The sequence below is a fragment of the Hyperolius riggenbachi genome, chromosome 1 (assembly GCF_040937935.1).
Source record: "Hyperolius riggenbachi isolate aHypRig1 chromosome 1, aHypRig1.pri, whole genome shotgun sequence".
In the NCBI taxonomy this organism is placed as follows: domain Eukaryota; kingdom Metazoa; phylum Chordata; class Amphibia; order Anura; family Hyperoliidae; genus Hyperolius; species Hyperolius riggenbachi.
Window position 1 is genome coordinate 55,474,491 of NC_090646.1, and position 22,273 is coordinate 55,496,763.

Sequence of the window (22,273 nt, forward strand, 5' to 3'; positions counted from 1 at the left end):
GAGTGGAGCAGCAGTGACAGACGTGCTGGAGCTGTTTGGCAGAATGTCGGAGGTGGAGGTGAGGCCTACAGCGGAGGAACCTGATTCTACAGGTGCACCAGGTGCACCTTCTGCTGACCCCAACATTTTTTTTCTTTAAATTTCGCTATTTTTTGCCCACGGATCCGGATGGCAGCCTGATGCATGCCTGATGCAAACGGACCGGATCCGGATCGGAACCGTACAGTTCCGATCCGGATCAGGTCCTGATCCGATCAGGATCCGGTCCGTTTGCATGGCAAAATGCAAGTGTGAACGGGGGCCTAATTTGGTGCAGATTTTAGCGGTTAATAGAAAAGCTCCCCATACATGCTATCGCCACCAAATTTTCCACGTATGTTAAAGGCAACACATAGTCTAGTAAAAAAAAAAAGGCAGTTTTACTTATCTGGGGCTTCTACCGGCCCCCTGCAGTCACCGTAAGCCCGCACCGGTACTCACAATCCTTGGGTCCCCCGCCGCCGCTAAGTTTCGAATTCCCCCAAATGGTCAGTCGATGGGTGCTGGGGAGACATCCTTTCAACAGTGTGGCGGGGGGGGGGGGGGGTTAGGGGTTTGGCTAAATGTATTGCTCTGCTTGGGGCCCTTCATTGTCTTAATCCGGCTTTGTAGCGGCCCTATAAGAGTTATATCCCCACACAGCTCATGGCTTCCTTCCTGTCTCAGGGATTCACGGCTCTGCACATGGCTGCTCTACATGGTCGCCTCCAATGCCTGAAGTTCTTGATTGAAGACCACAAGATGGATGTGGACCTGCCCAGCCGCTCTGGATGGAGAGCACTGCATCTGGTATTAAATCAGAAGAATGGCAAGCGGGCAAAGGAGTGTTTACTATATCTTCTGCAACACGGGGACAATATCAATGTGTGAGTGACTCCTGACTACGAACACTACACAGGAGTGGTGCCACTGCCTACACATGGTACAATCTGATTGTAAGGTTTTCTGCTTTAATCTAACCTTTTAGTGAGGGTTAGGCATCAGTCAGGGATTAATGTTGGGGTAGGTTAGGGTTAAGCATCATGAAAGGGTTAATATTGGTGGAAGGTTAGGGTCAGGCATCAGGAAGGGGGTTAAAGGCAACTGAGCTTCTTTAACTGAAAGTATATAAAATTAACCCCCCCATAAAGGCTAGACGGTTGAGCAGTGGCGGCGCCAGGGGGGTGCTGAAGCACCCCCTAAATTTGTCCAAGCACCCTATTAGCACCCCCCAGCGTGAACTGACTTTCGTCGTCTAATAGACGCTGTGTCAGTTCACCGGCAGCAGCAGCAAAGCAGGGCTACGGTAAAATGGCGTCCAAAGCCCTGCTCTGGAGACTTGGAGTCTGCGATGCAGGACCTCGGGCGCCATTTTCCCGTAGCCCTGCTCTCAGTGCGGGTGTTTCAGTTGCTGGCTGGCAGAGGATCGTTGGAGCTGCGCGCCGGATGGAGGCCAGGACAGGAGATCTGCTGCAGGTGAGTAAATGTTTTTTTTTTTTTTATTAGCAGGTGTATTTGCTGGGCAAGTCTGCCACATGATTGAGGTGTTTTCTGGGCAAGTCTGCCACATGATTGAAGTATTTTCTGGTCAGGTCTGCCACATAATTGTGTTTTCTGGTCAAATCTGCCACATGATTGCACGTATTTTCTGGACAAATCTGCCGACATGATTGCATGTATTTTCTGGTCAAATCTGCCAACATGATTGCATGGATTTTCTGGTCAAATCTGCCACATGATTGAATGTATTTTCTGGTCAAGTCTGCCACATGATTGCACGTATTTTCTGGTCAAATCTGCCGACATGATTGAACGTATTTTCTGGGCAAATCTGCTCACATTACATGTATTTTCTTGAGAAAACCTGCACAATTATGTGATTTTATGGGGAAAGGGTCACCAAAACTTGGGCCCACTGTCTTTGCGTTGCACTTTTAAAGGGAACCCGAGGTGAGAATAATATTGAGGCTGCCATATTGATCTACTTTTAAGCAATACCAGTTGCTTGGCTGCCGTGCTGGTCCTTTGCCTTTAATTCTTTCAATTATAGACCCTGAACAAGCATGCAGCAGGTCAGGGGTTTCTGACAATATTGTCAGAACTGACAAGATTAGCTGCATGCTTGTTTCTGGTGTAATTCAGTTCACTACTGCAGCCCAATAAATCAGCAGGGCTGCCAGGCAACTAGTATTGTTTAAAGGGGAACTGAAGTGAGAGGTATACGGAGGCCACCACATTTATTTCCTTTTAATCAATACCAGTTGCCTGGCAGCCCTGCTGGTCTATTTCACTGCAGTAGTGCCTGAATAACACTAGAAACAAGCATGCAGCTAGTCTTGTCAGATCTGACAATGTCAGAAACACCTGATCTGCTGCATGCTTATTCAGGGGCTATGGCTAAAAGTATTAGAGGCAGAGGATCAGCAGGACAGCCAGGCAACTGGTATTGCTTAGATGGAAATAAATATGGCAGCCTCCATATCCCTCTCGCTTCAGTTGTCCTTTAAAAGGAAATAAATATGGCAGCCTCCATATAACTCTCACCTCGGGTTCACTTTAACCACATAAGGACCGGCCCCTTTTTGATTGATCTGTACTGCGTGGGCTCAGGTTTGTAGGCAGGGCGATCAGACTTCCCCCCCCCCCTTTTTCCCCACTAGGGGGATGTCCTGCTGGGGGGGTCTGATCGCCGCCGCCTTGTGCCTTGCAGGGGGGCTCCTCAAAGCCCCCCTCCGCAGCGCTATTCCGCCCTCCCTCTCCTTCCCTCCCTCTCCTCCTTCCCATGGGTGGTACAGGACGGCTTCAGCCTATCAGACGGCAGCGATCCCCTGCCAATCAGAGGCCGGGGATCGCCAATCTCCTTTACGGCACTGCTGTGACAGCAGCGCCGTACGCTGTAAACACCGGGGATTTCTTCCCCGGGTTTTTACATTTAGCCTGTGAGCCGCGATCGGAGGCTCACAGGCTGTTCATGGAGACACCCTCCGTGAACTGACATGGTATGGTTTCCATGGAAATCCACTTGCAACCAGCCGCCGCCTATCGGCGTTAGGCGGTGGTTAAGTGGTTAAATTACAGTTAGCTCTGCCCTCATCCGGTCATGCCCATTTTTTTCCAATGATGACACACCCATATAGGAATGGATATTTATTAGTAAAAAAAAAAAAGCACAGGCAACGCGTTTCGTGGGAACTCGCCCATTTAATGCTGGTAGCCGGATTCAAGGTGCCTGTGCTTTTTTTTTTTTACTAATAAATATCCCTTTCTATATGGGTGTGTCATCATTGAGTTATGCCACCTCATTTATTTATATTTTTGTTGCTTTTAATGTATTTTAATTCATCTTTACCCCTTTTTACTCCCCATAAAGGAGATTTGGAATAGAGTGTGCCATTGGTGGTGGTGGTGGGTGGGGGTGGGTAGGGATTGGGGTGAGTATCATTAGTTGCATTACTGGGTGCAGCGGTGCTGCATTTCGAAATTCCTGCAGGCATTGCGATGGTTGCAAGCGCGCAACTTCGCTGAGAACTTCAAAATGCACCACTGCTGTGGTTTCTCCTGGGGAAGATGGCAGCTCCCATATGGGCAGGAGGCCAGGGGAGCAGTACCCTGTAGGTAAGTGGGAGATGCCTGGAGATACGTTGATGGAATGTGTGTGGCAAACTAGCTGGAGGTGTGTTGCTCTGATTTCGCATCCGGAGTCGCCCTTATAGGGAGATTAACTTTATACATTTAGAGTTACAGATACTCAGTTGCCTTTAATGTTGGCTTAGGTTAGAGCTAGGCATCAGGAAAGGGTTAATATGGGTGGAATGTTTAGGTTGGACGTTAGGAAGGAGCTAACATTAGGGGGTAGGTAGAAAGAGACTTTTTTCCCCAACTGTATTGCAGATGGACAGAGCAGAAACAACCGAGTCGGGTAAAAAGGACGCCATGCAGCCGAGCACATTTGGACAGCGCCAAAGGCCATAATGTGGGTTATGGCTACAGCCGCGCTCAATGAGTAGTTTCAGTACCAGAAAAAGATGGAGCCCAAATTACAATAAAAAATATTACAATTTGGCCGCCAGCAATAGCTGCAAGCCAAATAGCATCTTACCCCCACTCTACTGCACCTTTGAGGGGGAATAGTAATTAATGCCCCCAGGAAATTTGCCATAGCAGGGTGAGACATTTTTTGGCTTTCCCTCACGCCCAAATTTCCCAGCACCCTTGTTACATGTATGTTAAACAACTAAAAAGGTATGTGAAACACCAAAAAAACACCAAACCAAAAAGTAGCTATGTTTCAGCAATCAAATGACTAATACTTTCTAAGCAAAGCCCAATGGCACCGACCCCATACAAAGCCTGTTTGCCTGGAGTTTGGCTGAAGATATGAAGTTCCCAGCATGCTCTATTTATCAGGAAGTAACCCAAGTTATTGTATTTGTTCTGTTTAGGCAGAGTGAGAGCAAATCCACCCCGCTGCACCAGGCGGCCAGAGAAGGCCTGGAAGAGTGCTTAGGCATTCTGGTCAAAAATGGGGCAAATGTTCATGCCAAGGACTCAGAGGGCCGCCAGCCCATTGACTTATGCATGATGTGGTGCCACGCCTCCTGTGCCAGGTACGTGCAACAGCAATACAACAAAGATTCTGGCTTCTTTTCCAGAATACAAATTGGCTGTAAGGTATCTGGGTGAGAACGAGGCAGGAAAGATATACACACACACCAAACGAATCCAAGTAAACCCCTTTTTCTGGTAAACTCCCATAAAAGGACCCAGTGATTTTTCTTTTGATTTTGAGGCTATAGTGGGGTCAGGTCAGCCCTTGCACAATATTGTACTGCAGTTTGGATGCACATACCGTGCCTTTAATTTGCTGACGAGCTTCTGCAGACTATAAGGCAGGTGCTGCTTGGAAGCGAGTTCTTACCTACCCAGTGTGTTTTGTATGCTGGTGGGCCTCGCACAGGGATGTCAGATCGGTCCTACGAGGGCCGAGGTCCTCACACATTTTTTGACACAGCTCAAATTAATTGGTGGGTCTGAATCAGGAGAGGTGTGGTCCATCAGGTAGAACACATTCATCTCCTTCTCAGTCCATCCTAAACACTGGCATGGATCTGGCCCCCCAGGCCTGGAGTTGGACACCTGTGGACTAGCAGGAAGCACATCACTGAGTGGGGGGCCGGTGCTATGCATATGACCCTGTGGGCGCACTCTGCCGTGGGGTCACATGTTTGTCATATTTTGCATTGCGTTGGGATGCAGTAGGAGCAATGCATCCCCACCGCAATGCAAAAAATAGATTTAAATCCATCCTGAAGTAGGAAAAGCTCTTCAAACTATCTTTTATTTAAGTTGCGGTAGTACAGCATAGCAGTCTAGCACAACGATCCTTGACAGACGCCCTTTGTCAAGCTCTTGACAAAGGGCATGTGGCCCAAAATGTTGCGTTAGAAGCTATGCTGTGTCACCACAAAGTAAACAAAACAAAGTTTGGAGAGTTTCTCCCAGTTCAATGGTCCAGACTGGATTGGTTACATTTTCATGGGCAAAACGAGGGGGGAAACGTATTCCACAGAATGCTCCTGCCTTGTACAGAACAAACAACCACTTCCAACACACCTCACCAAGGAAGTTGCCACCAAAAATTCTTTTTCTGAAAAAAATTAAAATGCATTAAATGTGTACAACCCAGTACAAGATACAGAAAAAATGTGTAAAAACATATGAAACGTTGCAATGAATGGACCAACGGATCCATTGAAAATGTATACATTTTTAACCATGGCATGTGGGAACGGAGCCTCAGTGATGATAGCCTCCAGATTACATGGAGAGTTATTTCCATACAAATCCACAAGCTGGAATTCAGAGGAACAAGGAACATGGCATCCACCTGCTCTGAGGCATAGACAGCATAGTAGCAGGAAACCTTTGTTAGTACTTACCGGTAGCGGTATTTCAATGAATCCTCCACGAAGGCTGTATACTAGAGAGAAAGTATGCTCCGCCCCCAAAGGAAACACATCACAATTAAATCAATTGGCCCCTATATAGCCCTCTTCCCATACAGCCTCCTCAGTTTTGATAGAGTAACCCCTAGAAGGACCAGAAGGAACAAGACATAATTAATAACATCTTCTCCCAAAATAGGGAGGGAACTAAGGTAGCCTTCCTGGAGGATTCGTTGAAATACCGCTACCGGTAAGTACTAACAAAGGTTTAACATCTCATCCTCCAGGAAGGCTGTATACTAGAGAGACCAACGAGAAGTTTAAATTAATACCTTAGGGAGGGATGATGTTCTGTAACACCTTTCTGCCAAAGGATAGGTCCTGGCTTGATAGCAGGTCCACTCTCTAGTGCTTTACAAAAGTCTGATGACTAGACCAGGTCGCTGCTTTGCAAATTTGTTCTAATGAAGCTCCTGACCTTTCTGCCCAGGAAGTGGAAAGGGATCTAGTCGAATGTGCACTGACCTTATCTGGGACGGACCTGCCTGCACTACTGTAAGCTGAACTAATAATTTCCCTTAGCCATCTGGCTACCGTATTCTTGGATACTTGCAGACCCTTTCTGGATCCAGCAAAAGCCACGAATAAGTGATTAGATCTTCTAAAATCTTTTGTTACTTCTAAATATTTCAGAATAATTCTTCTAACATCTAGCGTATTAAGTTTTTCTTCCTTTTGGTTGGCTGGAGGGTCGCAAAAGGAGGGAATGACAATATCTTAAGACCTGTGAAAGACTGTGGCAACCTTTGGAAGATAGGTAGGGTCTGTCCTGAAAACTATTCTGTCCGGGAAGATAGTCATGTAGGGATCCTTAATTGACATTGCTTGAATATCCCCAACTCTACGCGCTGATGTGATGGCGACCAAGAAGGCCGTTTTTAATGTAAGCCATTTTAAGGAACATTTATCCAAGGGTTCAAAGGGAGAGCTTGTAAGGTAATTCAAGACTAAACTCAAGTCCCAGGGGGGAACGGACTTAGAGGGAACCGGCCTAGACCTGGACACTGCTTTAAGAAAATCAATAACAGCTTGTTCTTTAGACAGCTTAAAATTAAGAAAAAGGGAAAGAGCCGCAACCTGGACTCGTAATGTACTCGTGGCCAGACCTATATCCACACCGTCTTGTAAGAAATCCAAAATAATAGGTAAAGTAGATTCTTTAAGACCCTTCCTTTTTTTCCAGGAAGAAAAAAAAAACAACTTTCCAAATCTTACAGTAATTTTTCCTTGTGGTCAACTTACGGCAGTTGACCATAGTGGTAATGACCTTGTTTGAAAATCCTCTTAACTTCAGAGATTCCCATTCAAGAGCCAGGCCGCTAGGGCAAACTTCTGAGGGTTCGGGTGCAAAACTCCCGCCTGGGATAGAAGATCCATCCTGCCAGGCAGAAGATAAGGACCCTGTACGGATAGTCGTAATATTTTCGAAAACCATGGCCTCCGCGGCCAATGTGGTGCCACAAATATCACTTGAGCCAACTCCTGTTCCACTTTCCAAAGTGCCCTGGCTATCCAATTGAAAGGTGGGAACGCATAAAGGAGTCCTTTCGGCCAAGGTACTTCCAGTGCATCCAGCTGCGATAGCTGGGAAGATGGGTGAAGGGAAAAAAATGTCTTTACTTTTGCATTTTGAGGAGAAGCAAATAGATCCACTGCTGGCTGACCCCAAAGAGATACTAGCTGCTGGAATACTTCGCCGTTTAGTGACCATTCTGCTTCTATACAGGGAAACCGACTTAGCTGATCCGCCAAAGAATTTAGAGAGCCCTTTATATGTACTGCTGAGATTGTCTGTAGGTTGGCTTCTGCAATCTGCATTATCTCCAAAGAGAGATCCCTTAGTTATTTTGCTCTTGTACCTCCTTGCTTTTGGATGTAAGCTACTGTCACCATATTGTCCGAGAGAAAGGTCACATGAGATTCCCTCAGTATTGGCAGGAATTCTATTAGCGCCAGCTTTACTGCCAGAAGCTCCCTGAAATTGGAGGATTTTGCCTGAATCTCCGCTGTCCATTGACCCTGTACTTGCAGATGGTCTAGATGGGCTCCCCAACCCCAAAGACTGGCATCTGTATAGACTCTCTTGGGGAAAGGCGGTTTCCAAAGTCAACCCTGACTCAGGTTTTCTGTTTGCTCCCACTATAGGAGTGAAGAGACTACATAGGGTGGAAGCAAATAGCCCAGGTGTTCAGAAACCATTCCTGAAGGGCGCGAGTATGTACCTGGGCCCAGCCTATTCCTAGAATAGTTGAAGTCATGAGACCCAATAGAGATAGAGTTTCTCTTAGAGAAATCTCCTTCTCCCTGAATGTTCGCACTGCTTGAATCAAGTGTACTTGTTTGTCTTCCGGGAGAAAAAACATTTCCTTCACTGAATCCACCCAGAAGCCCAAAAATCTCACTCTCTGTGTGGGTACTAGCATGGATTTGTCGTAATTGATCAGCCATCCTAAATGAGACAGGTAATGGATGGCAATATCTATGTGATTCAAAAGGATCTGTATGGATTTTGCAAGGATCAGTAGATCGTCTAGATAGGGTATGATCTGAATCTCTTGTAGGCGTAGGAAAGCTGTTATCTCCGCCATTATTTTGGTAAAAATCCGAGGGGCGGATGAGATCCCAAAGGGTAGGGCTCGATATTGGTAGTGCAGAATCGAATCTCCTACCTTCACAGCAAATCTTAGAAACTTCTGATATGCTGGATGGATTGGTACATGCAAGTACGCATCCTGCAAGTCCAAGGTCGCCATAAAAGCGTCCTTTGGGATCAGGGATTTTACTGTGAAAATTGTCTCCATGCGGAACTTTTTCTGCATAATGAAGGGGTTCAATTGTTTGAGATTCAGAATCATCCTGTATTTTCCTGAGGGTTTTTTGATCATAAATACTCTGGAATAAAACCCCTTTCGATATTGGGTCCTTGGAACTTGGATGATTACCTCTTGGTCTTTTTTTGTAACACTGTTTTTATTAAACAAATATTGTACCATACAAACATTTGAAATTGTCAGCAAATGTCCATTTCAACAAAAAGGCATATATTCTGTCTATAATACAATAAAATTGGAGATATGAAAAATGGGTTATCGTGTGAGTTTGTACTGTCCTACATTTCCATTTATCCATGAGACAATAAAAACAAAAGCAAAAAAGAAAAAGAAATAACATGCTATTACAATAGAAGTTAAGTTAAAACCTGAGTATTTGTTCCTGTGGTCTGTTGTTCATCAATTTGGAAAGGAAAGCGTAACATTACTAGCATGAGCTGTGCCCCACTAAGGAGGAGTAGAGAGAAAGAATCATGGATCATTATGATGTATGTTAGTTAGGCCATTCATGGTAATCTGTGGGATCTTAATAAGAATTTGTTTCCCGTCTGGTATCCCTTAGGTCGTTTCAATGAAAGTTAGAAGGTGAAGACACATATCAGGGAGGGAAGTAGTTGAGAAAGTACGTCTCCCATGGGTCCCATATTTGTTTAAATCTCTCTTCCGTATCTCTCAGAAGAGAAGTGAGATATTCCATCACCTTAGTCCAATTAATTTTTGCAGTAACTTCAGAAATTGTAGGAGAGAGGGGTTTACGCCAATGGGATGCTATAGATAGTCTAGTAGCTGTTAGTATATGTGTAATCAGTCTCATCACATGTTTCTTTATTCCTGGTATCGGTTTACCTAGGATCATATAGAGGGGGTCTAAAGGAATATTAGTATTTGTTACCCTTGCTATTAATGATTGAATCTCTACCCATAGTGGTTGAAGAATTGGACAATACCAGAATATATGCTCTAGAGAGCCTATCTGATTACATCCCCTCCAGCATTGATTGGGTACATCCGGATATATTTTTGATAATACTTCCGGTGTTCTATACCACCGAAAAATCAACTTATAAATGTTTTCCTTTACTTGTGTGCATATTGATGTTTTTTTCGCATTCTCCCATATTGAAACCCAGTCTTCCAATTCTAAGGATTGTCCAAGAGCTTGTTCCCACTTGGTCATATATGAATGTTTAAGTTTGAGGGTACCAGAATTGTCTAGAAGTAGCACATAAATAGCCGAGATAAGCCCTTTTTGGTGACCTTTGTTGTGACACAATCTTTCAAAAGGAGTAAACATGGGAAGGAGATCTGTTCCCTTAGTGAGAGTTCTAAGGAAATGACTAATTTGATTGTATTCCATAGACAATTGTGGCGTGAAGGTTATTTTTTCCTCTAGTGCAGTTTTGGTGAGGAGTTTTCTGGTGAGAACATTCGTCCAATTATCGAGATTGGTATAATTAAGACTGAACCATCTGCCCATGAATCTTTCTGTCATACCTGGAGCAAAAGCAGGGTTACCTAGTATAGGATATAATGGAGATATTGAGGATCTGAGATTAGCTTTCAGAACTGTTGAGTGCCATACTTGAAGAGTAAATTTAATCGTGGGAAGAAGTTTAATATGGGGTAGCTTGGGAGGAGATGGAGACCAAATCAGAGAAGCTAGGGAGATTGGGTAAATACTGAACGCCTCTATGAGGCCCCACTTAGTGTATGTCTTTAGATCCGACCATTCAGGGAGTTGGCGTAGGTGGGTGGCCTGATAGTATAGTTTCAAATTAGGTAGACCTAAACCCCCCAGTTCTCTAGAGGTTAATAAAACAGAGGATTGGATCCGTGGTTTAGAATTGTTCCAGACAAATTTTAAGAAGGCTCGCTGTAAGATTTTAAACTGTAGAGAGGGAACTTGGATAGGTAGTGTCTCGAATAAATATAGTAAACGTGGGAGTATATTCATTTTTAAGGAGTAGATCCTACCTATCCATGAGATTTTGTATGCTGTCCATTTATGTAAGTCTTGTAAGATAGATTGTATTAATGAGGGGAAGTTAGCTTTGTATAGAGTAGCGTAATTAGTTGTTAACTGAATCCCCAAATATTTAATAGAGTGAGTCTTCCATTTATAGGGAAAGGATTGTTTTAAGTTAAGGAGCATTGTCGGTGGCATCTTAATAGGAAGTGCTTCAGACTTGTCTTGGTTAAGTTTGAAGCCTGAAATGGCTTCAAATTCTCTTAAAATTGAGTGTAGCACTGGGAGAGAGGTGAGAGGGTTAGTTAACGTTAACAAGATATCATCTGCGAAAAGCGATATTTTATATTCCTGAGTGTTTTGTTTGACTCCAGTTATATCCTGATTTTGTCTGATGGCACACGCCAGGGGTTCAATACTTATAGCAAACAAGAGTGGGGATAGAGGACACCCCTGTCGTGTGCCATTTGTTATGGGGAAGGGAGATGCCGAAGCAAAGGGAAGTTTAACCGTTGTAGATGGAGAAGAGTATAAGTAGCGAATTAAAGTCAAAAAGGTTCCACAAAAGCCCTGACGTTCCATGACCCTAAGCAAAAAAGGCCATGACAACCTATCGAAAGCCTTCTCTGCATCCAAACTTAGTAGCAGAGAAGGCTTCCCAGATCTGTTCATCAATTCTATCAGATCGATAGCTTTCCTAGTGTTGTCTCCCACCTGACGGCCTAAAATGAAACCTACTTGATCGTTATTAATCATAGAAGTAAGGATTGGGTTTAAGCGGTTTGCCATTACTTTTGTGATAATTTTAAAATCCGAATTAAGTAAAGATATAGGCCGGAAATTCTGTGGAAGTTGTGGATCCTTGCCCTCTTTAGGGATCATAGTAATCAGGGAGTTCAGAAATGAGTTAGGTGCTCCATTCCCCTTCATAAGTGCATTTGCTAGTTTAGTCAAATAAGGGACCAGAGTGGATTGAAGTTTTTTATAGTAAGAGTACGGTAGGCCATCTGGACCAGGGGCCTTTGTGGAAGTAAGATGTTTTATAACCTCTGTGATTTCTTCATCTGTTATAGGGGCATTAAGTGAGTTAATGTTTACTTCAGTTAGAGAAGGCATATTTAATTGATCTAGGAACGCATCTATTTTAGATAGATGTGTAGAGAGATTGGGATATTTTGGTAAGTTATAGAGAGTCTTATAATAGTCTGTAAAAATTTGTGCCACCTTTCGTGGGTGGTAGTGGACAGTTCCGTGGGTATCTTTCATAGAGTATATGGAATGGTTGGAAGATTTTGGGTTTAATTTACGGGCCAGAATAGTATGTGGCTTATTGCCTCTTTCATAAAAAAGTTGTCTCGTCCATCTCAAGCTTTTCTCCAGTTGTGTGCATTGAAGGGTTTGTATTTCCTGTTTGAGGGTTTGTACTGCAGAGTAATGTATCTGGGTTGGGTTAGATTTATATAGTTTTTGGGCCGAGTCTAAATCTGAGTAGAGCTTGGAAAGTCTTGAGGAAGACATTCTTTTACGTTTAGTAGCCTCTGATATAAACAGACCCCTGATGAAGGCCTTGTGTGCCTCCCATACCATCCCATAAGGGGGACCTGATTCAGTATTAACTGTGAAATAAGATTGCAATTCATCTGCAAGCCTAGATAGGATCTTTTTGTCTTGTAATAGAGTTTCATTTAATCTCCAGAAAATCGGTTTGTGAGTATGGGAGAGTAAGTCAATTTCTGTGATGACTGCTTGGTGGTCTGACCATGCAATTGGAAGTATTTCAGCTCCCTTCAGTGATGACAGAAGACTGGGTGTTGAGAAGAAATAATCAAGGCGGGAGTGAGATGCATGTGGGGGAGAGAAGAAGGTATACTCAATAGAGGTAGGGTTAGAGATCCTCCATAAATCAAGCAGTTTATATTGTCTCATAAGGATTCTAAACTTGCGGGAGTTGCGTTCGTGAGTAGCCGTTGTAATGGTGCTGGGGGGGACATATCGATCTTTAAGGTCAGAGAACGCCAGGTTAAAATCCCCTCCTAACAATAAACTACCCTTTGTATTTTTGAATAGTTTCTTAAGAAATAAAGTAAGGAAAGATAACTGATTGTTGTTGGGGACATAAACATTAGCCAATGTGATTTCCTTACCAGCTAGTGATCCCTGTAGTGTTAGGTAGTGACCTTTAGGATCAGAAATAGTTTTAGAGATTTGTAAAGGGAAACTCTTTTTATATATGATTGCTACTCCTGCCTTTTTTGTAGGGCCGGCGGCCAAACACACTTCAGAATATAATCTGTTATATAAACGTATGTTATCAGTTTTGCGGAAGTGAGTTTCCTGAAGAAAAGCTAAATCAATATCCAGCCTCTTCATATCTCGAAATAATGAAAATCTCTTCTGAGGTGTGTTTAGACCTTTAGTATTTAGTGTCAAGAATTTAACCATTTTTGAGTTGTAAATGAGATAGTGTAGATATTTGATGAACAGACCATGTAAGGCTCATATGTAATATAGAGAGAGAAAAAAGGAGAACAAAAATAGAAAAACAATAAAGAAAGAAAAGGTATAACCGTGTTTAAAGGTATAACAATATATACTGTATTAAAGGTAACATATTGTAGTATAACGTTTCGGTCGTCTGAGGACCAGCCATATTTAAACCAATGGCTAATCATATGGGCAGCATAAAACTGCTGCCTAGATGGAAATCGTCCTAGATTGGCCGGCTGCCGTAGTAACCAGACAATTCGAAGGAGGATCTCCCTGAGGTGCATACCGAATCCCAAGAATAAAAACATTAGAATGAACATATAGATGAACATGTCATAAACCATTGGTGGATATCGAGATAGGCTCCATCCCGCCACTCTTTTGAATACATCCCAGAAAGGGGAGAAGGGGGGAATTATGCTATATATCAGAATATGGTTGAAAATATTTCTCTGCTAGGCCAGCTTGAGATCAGAAAAATATATATTCAGCTATCAGTCCTGATAAAAAGAAAAAAAAGATAGAAAAAATGGGTGTGTGGAAGCTGTAATAAATTTCCAAGATTTTTATGGAGAACTATAGCTTTGTGAGGATATAGTCAAGCGGGGTGATCATCCATGTCTTCCGTTCTTTCTGAGAACGTGAGGCTCCTCAGCGGTTGTTTAGTCCATTCAGAGATGTGTCGAATTTTCCTCGGTGGGGAGGAGGTTATCGCAGGGCGAGTGAGGGATGCGGAAGTAGGTGGAAGTTTGAGGCCTAGTTGTTTTAAGAACATGGGAGCATCATCTACATCAGATAATGTTAGGATAAGGCCTTGTTTGTTAACAATTAGGCGAAAGGGGAAGCCCCACTTATATAAAATGCCAGCATCCCTAAGTAATTGCGTAACTGGTCTAAGGATCCTGCGTTTTGTTAGAGTTATTAGAGACAAGTCATTGTAGATGGCAATATCGTCTCCCTTATATGGAATGTTTGATGTGTTCCGCAGTGCTTTAAAAAGAGCATCCTTTGCCTCAAAATAGTGCAGCCTAGCGATAATGTCTTTAGGTGACTTAGTACCTGGTTTCCTTTCCCTTAGAGATCTGTGTGCTCTGTCAATTCTCCACATCTCATCTGGCAGATCTGGAACAATAGTGTGGAACAGTTCTTTCAAATAGGAAACGATCTGATCATTCTTAAGAGACATAGAGACCCCTTTAATGCGCACGTTTTGTCTCCTTTCCCTGTTTTCCATATCTTCTTGGGCTAAACGCATTAATTTTATATCAGATTGTATAAGTTGTTGATCTTCTGCTAAGTCAGCCTGTTTTATAACAATTGCATCAACCCTTTCTTCCAGGGCCTGTGTGCGCTCCCCCAGCCCTGCCATGTCAGCACGTATTTCCCCCACTGCAGCCATGATAACTTTTTGCAGAGAGTCTTGTAAGCTGTGGTAATGTTTGTCCAAAGATAGTTCTAATAGCGCTGCAGTAGGTGGCTGTGTAGCGTGGTTATCACTTGCCTGATCAGAGGAAGGAGCGTCTGGGTGCGCTGCGTGGTCGGCGCCATCTTGGCTGGGGGAGGGACGGAGGAATTTGTCCATAGTGCCCGGTGGGGACGAAGACTTGGGGCCCCCTTTAGTCGCCATTCTGGTCAGGGGGGTTTGCGGAGGCTGTTCCCAGCAAAACCGCCGGCTGCTGTTCCTGGGGCGGAGGAGGCGGAGGAGGCAGCTGTGAAGAGCGGCGGTGAGCGGAGCGTATCTCCTAAGCGGCCATCTTGGGTGGTTCGCGCATGCGCCCTCTACCTCTTGGTCTAATAGAACCTTTACTGACTCCAGTAATGCTGACGATTTCTTTTTGTCTTTTGGTAGACCTGTTAGTACAAATTTTGACGGAGGACGGGAGGAGAACTCTATTTTGTACCCTGTCTGTATTAGGTCTAGAATGAAGGGATTTGATGTAACATTTTTCCAGATGTGGCCGAATGACAAAAGTCTCCCCCCGACCCGCTCCATGTCACTTGTTTTCCCTAGGATTTGTGGCGGCTGGCTTGTTGAAAAGGAAGGGGGTCTTAGATTTAGTTTAATTGTAGACCCATTTCCTCTTGGGTTGCTGAGACTTGCCATCTTTAGGGTTGAACGTTTTTTTCCCCTGGTAACTTTTCCGAAAGGGCTGTTTCTTCCGTTTGTCAGGAAATTTCTTTCCTTTGCCAGAGGATCTCTCCAAGATCTCCTCTAACCATTTACCAAATAACAAGTCTCCATCAAATTTCATAGAACACAATTTTAGTTTGGATCCTACATCTCCTTCCCAGGTGTTCAACCATATTGCCCGTCTAGCTGCATTAATAAGTGCAGCTGCCCTGGCAATTGCTTTAAGTAATTCGGTGGCCGCATCTGCCAAGTATGCCACTGAGCGAGCAATAACTGGAAAGGATTCCAGAATTGTGGCATGAGGGGTTCCATCTTCCAGATGCCCCTTCAGGCCTGACAACCATTTGTTTAAATTACGGGATATACAGATGGAAGAAATGGCCGGTTTAAATGCAAAGGCAATAGCTTCCTATGCTCTTTTGAGCAAAGTCTCTGCTTTTTTATCCATTGGATCCTTTAATATACCAGAATCCTCAAATGATAAATCTGAATTTTTAGAATATTGAGCTAAAGCAGCGTCCAGTCTAGGGCATTTTTCCCATGGCGAAATATCATCCTCTTTAAAAGGGAAATCTGCGTTTAAATGATCTAGGAATATAAAGTCTTTTCTCAGGATCTTCCCACTGGGACATAATCATCTTGCGAATGGCCGGGTGTACTGGAAAAGTTCTACCCTCTGAACCCTCTAAACCCGAGTAAATATCATCTCTAGCAGAAGATGAAATTACAGGGTCAGTTAATTGTTCAGCGTCATAAACTGCTTTGAGCAATTCAGCAGTTTCTTCAGCATTAAAGAGGTATTTGGTCGGTTTTTTAGGAGCATCCTCAATCTCCGACCCAGAAACCCCTCTATCCTCACCCTCCTCCAGAAAATCGTCAGCCGACGAAGATACCGCAAAATCCTGAACGATATTGACCGGCTAAGGATCTTTAGGGCTCCCAATTGGGGCCCTTACTGGTGGAGGCGGTGGGGCCAGAGGGGGCTGCAAGACAGGGCCCGCAACAGGCGAAGCCTGGGCCATAGGTACAGGTGGAACCTGAGGTAAACCCCACTGAACCGGGGAAGTCATAACTGATCTAAAAGTCTGGAAAGTGGACGTAAATTCTTTACGCATTGATTCCATAAAATTCATCATGACAACAGAGGGATCAGCATTTTTTGGGGCAGAAGGCTTTAGACATTTCTGACAATGAGATCTAGTCCAAGATTCTGCTAACTTAACATTACACTCCCTGCAGCGCCTGGACTTGTCAACAGCTTTTGCAGGTCTATCTGTCTTTTCAGGAGGAGGAGGAGGTGGTGGAGGAGCCTGAAACAGACAATCAACAAAACATGCAATGCTATAAGCCTCATTGACAACCACTACATGCTACAATGAACGGCTAATAGTAAGCATTACCACAAAAAATAATATTGACCGCTTTGGTACGGACAGACAGCGGCAATGCTCACCCGTCGCCCTTAGTCTGTCCGCCCAGCTCACCTGTCCGGTAGAATCAGAGGCCTGAGCCTGGTCAATGTGCGCCGCGGGTGTGGCTTCTGTCTGCTCCATGCCAACCCGCACTGAACGTTCCGGCAGCTGGGAACCAAATGGCGGTGAGACGCCAACGGAAGTCCGCCTATAAGCGGAACCGGAAACCACGCCATCTCTGCTGCGCCCGCCCTGCTCCAATCACAAGTCCGGAAGCGCGCCTGCGCAATAGCCCATCAGGACGCCGCTTCCGAGCAGGGTATCCACCAGCACTGCACGCTTGAGCCCACAGACACAGCATGCCGCCATTCAGGGACGCAGAGCCTACCGCTTCCTCCTTGAACAGGGATAGCTCCACACGCAGTCCCGCCGGCTGATCAAAGGGAGAGAGGCGAAAAAGAAAAAAAGATTGGTGGAGACAGAAACCCACAGGTAACTCTGCCTCGTGACGTGTTGTCTCCTTCAGGTGGGAAACACAACTAAACTGAGGATGCTGGATGGGAAGAGGGCTATATAGGGGCCAATTGATTTAATTGTGATGTGTTTCTCTTTGGGGGCAGAGCATACTTCCTCTCTAGTATACAGCCTTCCTGGAGGATGAAATGTTAAACATGCAGGTAACTGTCCTCTGTCTTCCAGGTACCTCCGCAGCGCCATGTGGAAAATAGACAAGAACCAGTTGGCTCAGGAGATGAAGAAGTTGGAGAAGTTGAAAAGAGCCCTTCTTGAAATGAGACCAGAAATCCAGGTGCACAAAACTTTAAAGGACAACCGAGGTGACATGTGACATGTGACATGATGAGATAGACATGTACAGTGCCAAGCACACAAATAACTATGCTGTGTTCCTTTTTTTCTTTCTCTGCCTGAAAGAGTTAAACATCAGGTATGCAAGTGACAGTTTCTAACCGGTTCGAGACTAGGTCAGACTATAGCGTAACCCTTACAGATAAAGAATTACAGTCATAAAACACTTTCCTGTCCGTAATTGTCATCTGAGAGCAGGAAAGGGATAAAAAGGGGTCAATAATTAATAGATTTGAGCTATGACATACTTCAATGAATGTGTCAATGAGCAGAGACAATGAAACAGTCAAAACTTAAAAACTAGATTTAAATATAAAATAAAACTGTGGGATATCTAAAAAAAAAAAAAAAAAAAAAAAAATTTTTAAGAGGAGGATAGATACAATTGTTTATCTCATCCGCTTATTTTCACCTCGAATGTCCTTTAAGATGTGAGAAATCGGATTTCACTTTGTTAAAAAAAGAACAAAACATACTGACGCGAGCTTATGAAGGTTGTCATCTTTTTTTCCCTTTTTCTTTTTATTGCCTTTTAAAAAATACACAAATTCTGATGTTTTGGCTTGAGCAGTAGCTGAGGTTTAGGTACTGGAAGCGTAATCAATTAGATTTTCTCCTGAGAATTTTCAACCTCCTTTACGAAATAACTTTTCAGCATCCGAAAAAGTACTAAAAGTAGTCATATCTAACATGTTTTTCAGTATTCTCTGGCTTGATGGGGGTTTAAAATATATTTTAGAGATAAGATGTGAAAAAACTCAAGAGAATAGCTAATTCAATAGGCGTCCTGGTTATCACGCTTGTCCAGTCAACTTGCCCAGCATGAATGCCTCCATCCATGCTACTGCCCAGGCACAAGTACATGTTGGCCAAGGGTTGACAAATGTGCTCAAAAGGTCCAAGTGCTGGAACAGTGAGGTCAAGGTGGACGAGGGAACACTGTAGAGCAAGCTTTCTCAACCAGGGTTCCCTGGATCCCCAGGGTTCATGGGAGTACTCTGCAGGAGTTCCTTGGCATTTTTCCCCATTGTGGGGGTTGGGGGCGAGCACGTTGAATCCAGTGCAGAAGATTTGGGTGCACCTGGCACCACCATAGGCCGTAATAGGACAGAGTTGAAGTTACTATTAAAACACTAATTCGGCTGACAGCAATAGCTGGCAGCCGAATTACATCATTCCCCACCATCCACGTGGACCTAGAGGGGGAATTGTAATTAACGCCGGAGGAGCAGAATAAGCCATATTTCGGCTGTATCCTGCGCCCAAGTTTCCCGGCGGTGATTTCATACGTATGCGTTGGAGGTATAATAGGGAGCACGCTATAATAGGGGGTACTGTAAAAAGAACTAAAAATCGGGGGTCAGAATAATAATGAGCACATTAATTTAAAAAAAGCACTAGAATAAGGAGACATTGTAATAAATGGCACTGTAATAGGGGGTAGTGGCATAAACAGCCACACCAGCTTTTAAAGGGTAGGTTCAGGGACGCTACAAAAAAAATAAAAATCCACATCCACTTACCTGGGGCTTCCTCCAGCCCGTGGCAGGCAGGAGGTGCCCTCGGCATCGCTCCACAGGCTCCCGGTGGCCGACCCGACCGGCAGCCAGGTCGGTCCTCTTCTGCGCTCCATTGTGCATTTCACGCCGGCGCGCTGACGTCATCGGACATCCTCCGGGCTGTACTCCGCAGGCTCGGGTCGGGTCGGCCACCGGGAGCCTGCGGAGCGGCGCCAAGGGCACCTCCTGCCTGCCACGGGCTGGAGGAAGCCCCAGGTAAGTGGATGTGGATTTTTTTTTTTGTAGCATCCCTGAACCTTCCCTTTAAAGACCATAACAGGGGTTGCTTGAGATCCAAAAAGTATTTGCAGGGTTTCTCCAGGGTAAAAAGGTTGAGAAAGGCTGATGTAGAGTATCCAGAGGATTCCTGCTCTTCCTCAGGTGTACAACAAATAAATGAAAAAGTGCATTCCTATACAATTACAAGCCAAACGAAAACGATTGCAGGTCAACATCTCTAACCAGGCTTAACCCTAATTTGGGCAGCACGGTGGGATAGTGGTTACCGCTCTTACCTTGCAGTGCTGGGTTCCTGGTTGGAATCCCAGCCAGGGCACCATCTGCAACGAGTTTGTATGTTCTCCCCGTGTCTGTGTGGGTTTCCTCCGGGTACTCCAGTTTCCTCCCACACCCCAAAAACATACAGATAACTTCACTGGCTTCCCCCTAAAAAATTGGCCTTATACTATGATACATACACTACACGATACATACATAATAACTATAGTAGGGACTAGACCAGGCATCGGCAAACTTGGCCCTCCAGCTGTTAAGGAGCTACAAGTCCCACAATGCATTGCAGGAGTCTTACAGACACAGTCATGACACAAAGGCAAATGCATTGTGGGACTTGTAATTCCTTAAAGAGAATCTGTACTCTAAAATTCTTACAGCAAAAAGCATACCATTCTATTCATTATGTTCTCCTGGGCCCCTCTGTGCTGTTTCTGCCACTCCTTGCTGCGATCCTGGCTTGTAATTGCCAGTTTTAGGCAGTGTTTACAAACAAAAGACATGGCATGTGATAGGCTGAGAGGAGCTCAGTCTGTGACTCATACAGAGCCTGCAGGGGGCGTGGAGAGGGTGTGTATAACTTCTATCCTATCACAAGCAAAACAGCACATTGCAGCCTGAGTGCCTCAGCCCGACAGAGCCGTCAGAGGAAAGAAGATTAGATTATATTACAGAGATAATACAGCCACTGTGCAACTAGGTAAGGCTGCAGTAATCCAGACCACATTAGAACAGGCATAGGAACTTATAGGATAGAAAAAATAAGGCTGCAATTTTTTTGTATTTTTCATACATTGTGGAGGGGGTGAGCACCAGCAGCCAGGTGGAAAATTCCCTGGGAGGAGGTAGTAGCATAGTCACACACCTGTGGATTGTGATAGCCAGAGGCTTCCTACTACTAAGGTAAGTATTCATTTTCATTTTCTTGCTTCAGGTACCCTTTAAATTGGGATTAAAAAAAGCCCACATATTTCACTTACATCGTAGGGTCTAATAAAACATGTCCTCCGTTATATATTTCAGAACAACCATACGTGCCATGGCCAAACCCATGCTTGTGCGAAAGCTGACAAAGAGTCGGAAAGGCCAAAAGAAATGTCCTTCAGAACACACGTTTCATCAGTACCCAGACAAGGCCAATGGCAAGAGACGCAAAAGATCTGGCATGTTGGAAATTCTAACACAGACAGTAACGAAAAAATGGCGAACAGACCTTCTAGGAAACAGGAAGAGGAACTAGATGTCCAATCTGAGGACATTGGAGAGGGGGTGGAAACCCAAGACTATAATTGGAATCCAAGTTGTAATCCAGCAATGCCTCCAATTACAGATATATACCGGACCCCTACACTGCGTCTAGGCACCGATCCGGACGATGTCACCTACCCAGACTTTAGCTCCATCGTTGTGCTGGAGAAAGATGAGCATGGAGAGCCACAAGTCAGGTCAATCCAAGGACAACTCTTGCCTACTCAGCCTCATCTGCCATACGAGACCATACAGAGGTGCCTGTTCCCCAATAGCGCGCCAAAGGAAAGGCTCTGCATGCCACACGAGTTCAAAGCCAGCCATATTTTTGATGTTCCCAAAAAGCAGCAAGCTGTGGAAGGGAGGAAACCAGCTTCAGAAATCTCTTTCCATCTGAGACGAAACCTTGACTCTAAGCTGAAGAGAAACAATAAAGACTCTGCAGTAGTTATCTTCTAACAACGTGAAAAAGTTGGGTGTCTTGACACCTTAAAAAGAAAGCAAAGAGACAACAGGAGCCCAGATAGAGCAATATGTAATAATAAATAGTGAATAGTAAACAAATGGTTACTCATAAAGCTGCATAAGGGGCAACCGACCACTTGAAGCACATGGAGGTATTAGGCCCGACTCCACTCGGGGTGTCCAACTTGGACTGGATGTGATCGCTCTCTAGGTGAACTAAAACAAAAACTAAACACTGGCCTACACACTGGTGTAAACCATGTGGGGCCAGGTGTACCCCCTTCAACCCAACAGGTGGGAAAGGGGGAGGCAGGTGTACAGCACAAGGGGGAGAAGAGGTGCTTACCACAATAATGGCAGTCACATAGGACAATGTTTATTTAGCACTGGCAACATGTTTTGCATTTCTGAGCCCACTTCCTCAGGCCATTACAGTGCCAAAGGGTTAAGCAGCTGGAGTAATGAGCGCCTCTCAAGCTCTTTAAAAAGGCACCCATTACTCCGGCTGCTTAACCCTTTGGCACTGTATTGGCCTGAGAAAGTGGGCACCCACCCACGAAACAAGTTGCCTGTGCTAAATAAATATTATTGTCCTATGTGACTGTTATTAAAGGTAAGCTAAATCCTTGTTTTTCATTTTAAAGGGATCCTGAACAGTCGTTAAAAATGAAATTGGTACTTATTGGTGCTTCCTGCAGCCCACAAGGTTCCCCGGCATCCTCCTGGCTCCTGTCCCGCTGGCGGCTCAGTTTCCGGTGACTTTCGGGCTGA

General features: G+C 44.5%; 1 protein-coding gene across 1 annotated transcript in view; it reads left to right on the forward strand.

The window, feature by feature from the left end:
• ANKRD53 (ankyrin repeat domain 53) overlaps window positions 1-21,658 on the forward strand; it is a 36,350-nt gene extending 14,692 nt beyond the window's left edge. The window contains exons 3-6 of the mRNA XM_068266387.1: window positions 706-905; window positions 4,461-4,625; window positions 17,550-17,658; window positions 20,813-21,658. Of these exons, the coding sequence (XP_068122488.1) occupies window positions 706-905; window positions 4,461-4,625; window positions 17,550-17,658; window positions 20,813-21,496 (1,158 nt within the window). The 3' untranslated portion in view covers window positions 21,497-21,658. The remainder of the gene's footprint in view (window positions 1-705; window positions 906-4,460; window positions 4,626-17,549; window positions 17,659-20,812) is intronic.
• Window positions 21,659-22,273: the final 615 nt, after the last annotated feature.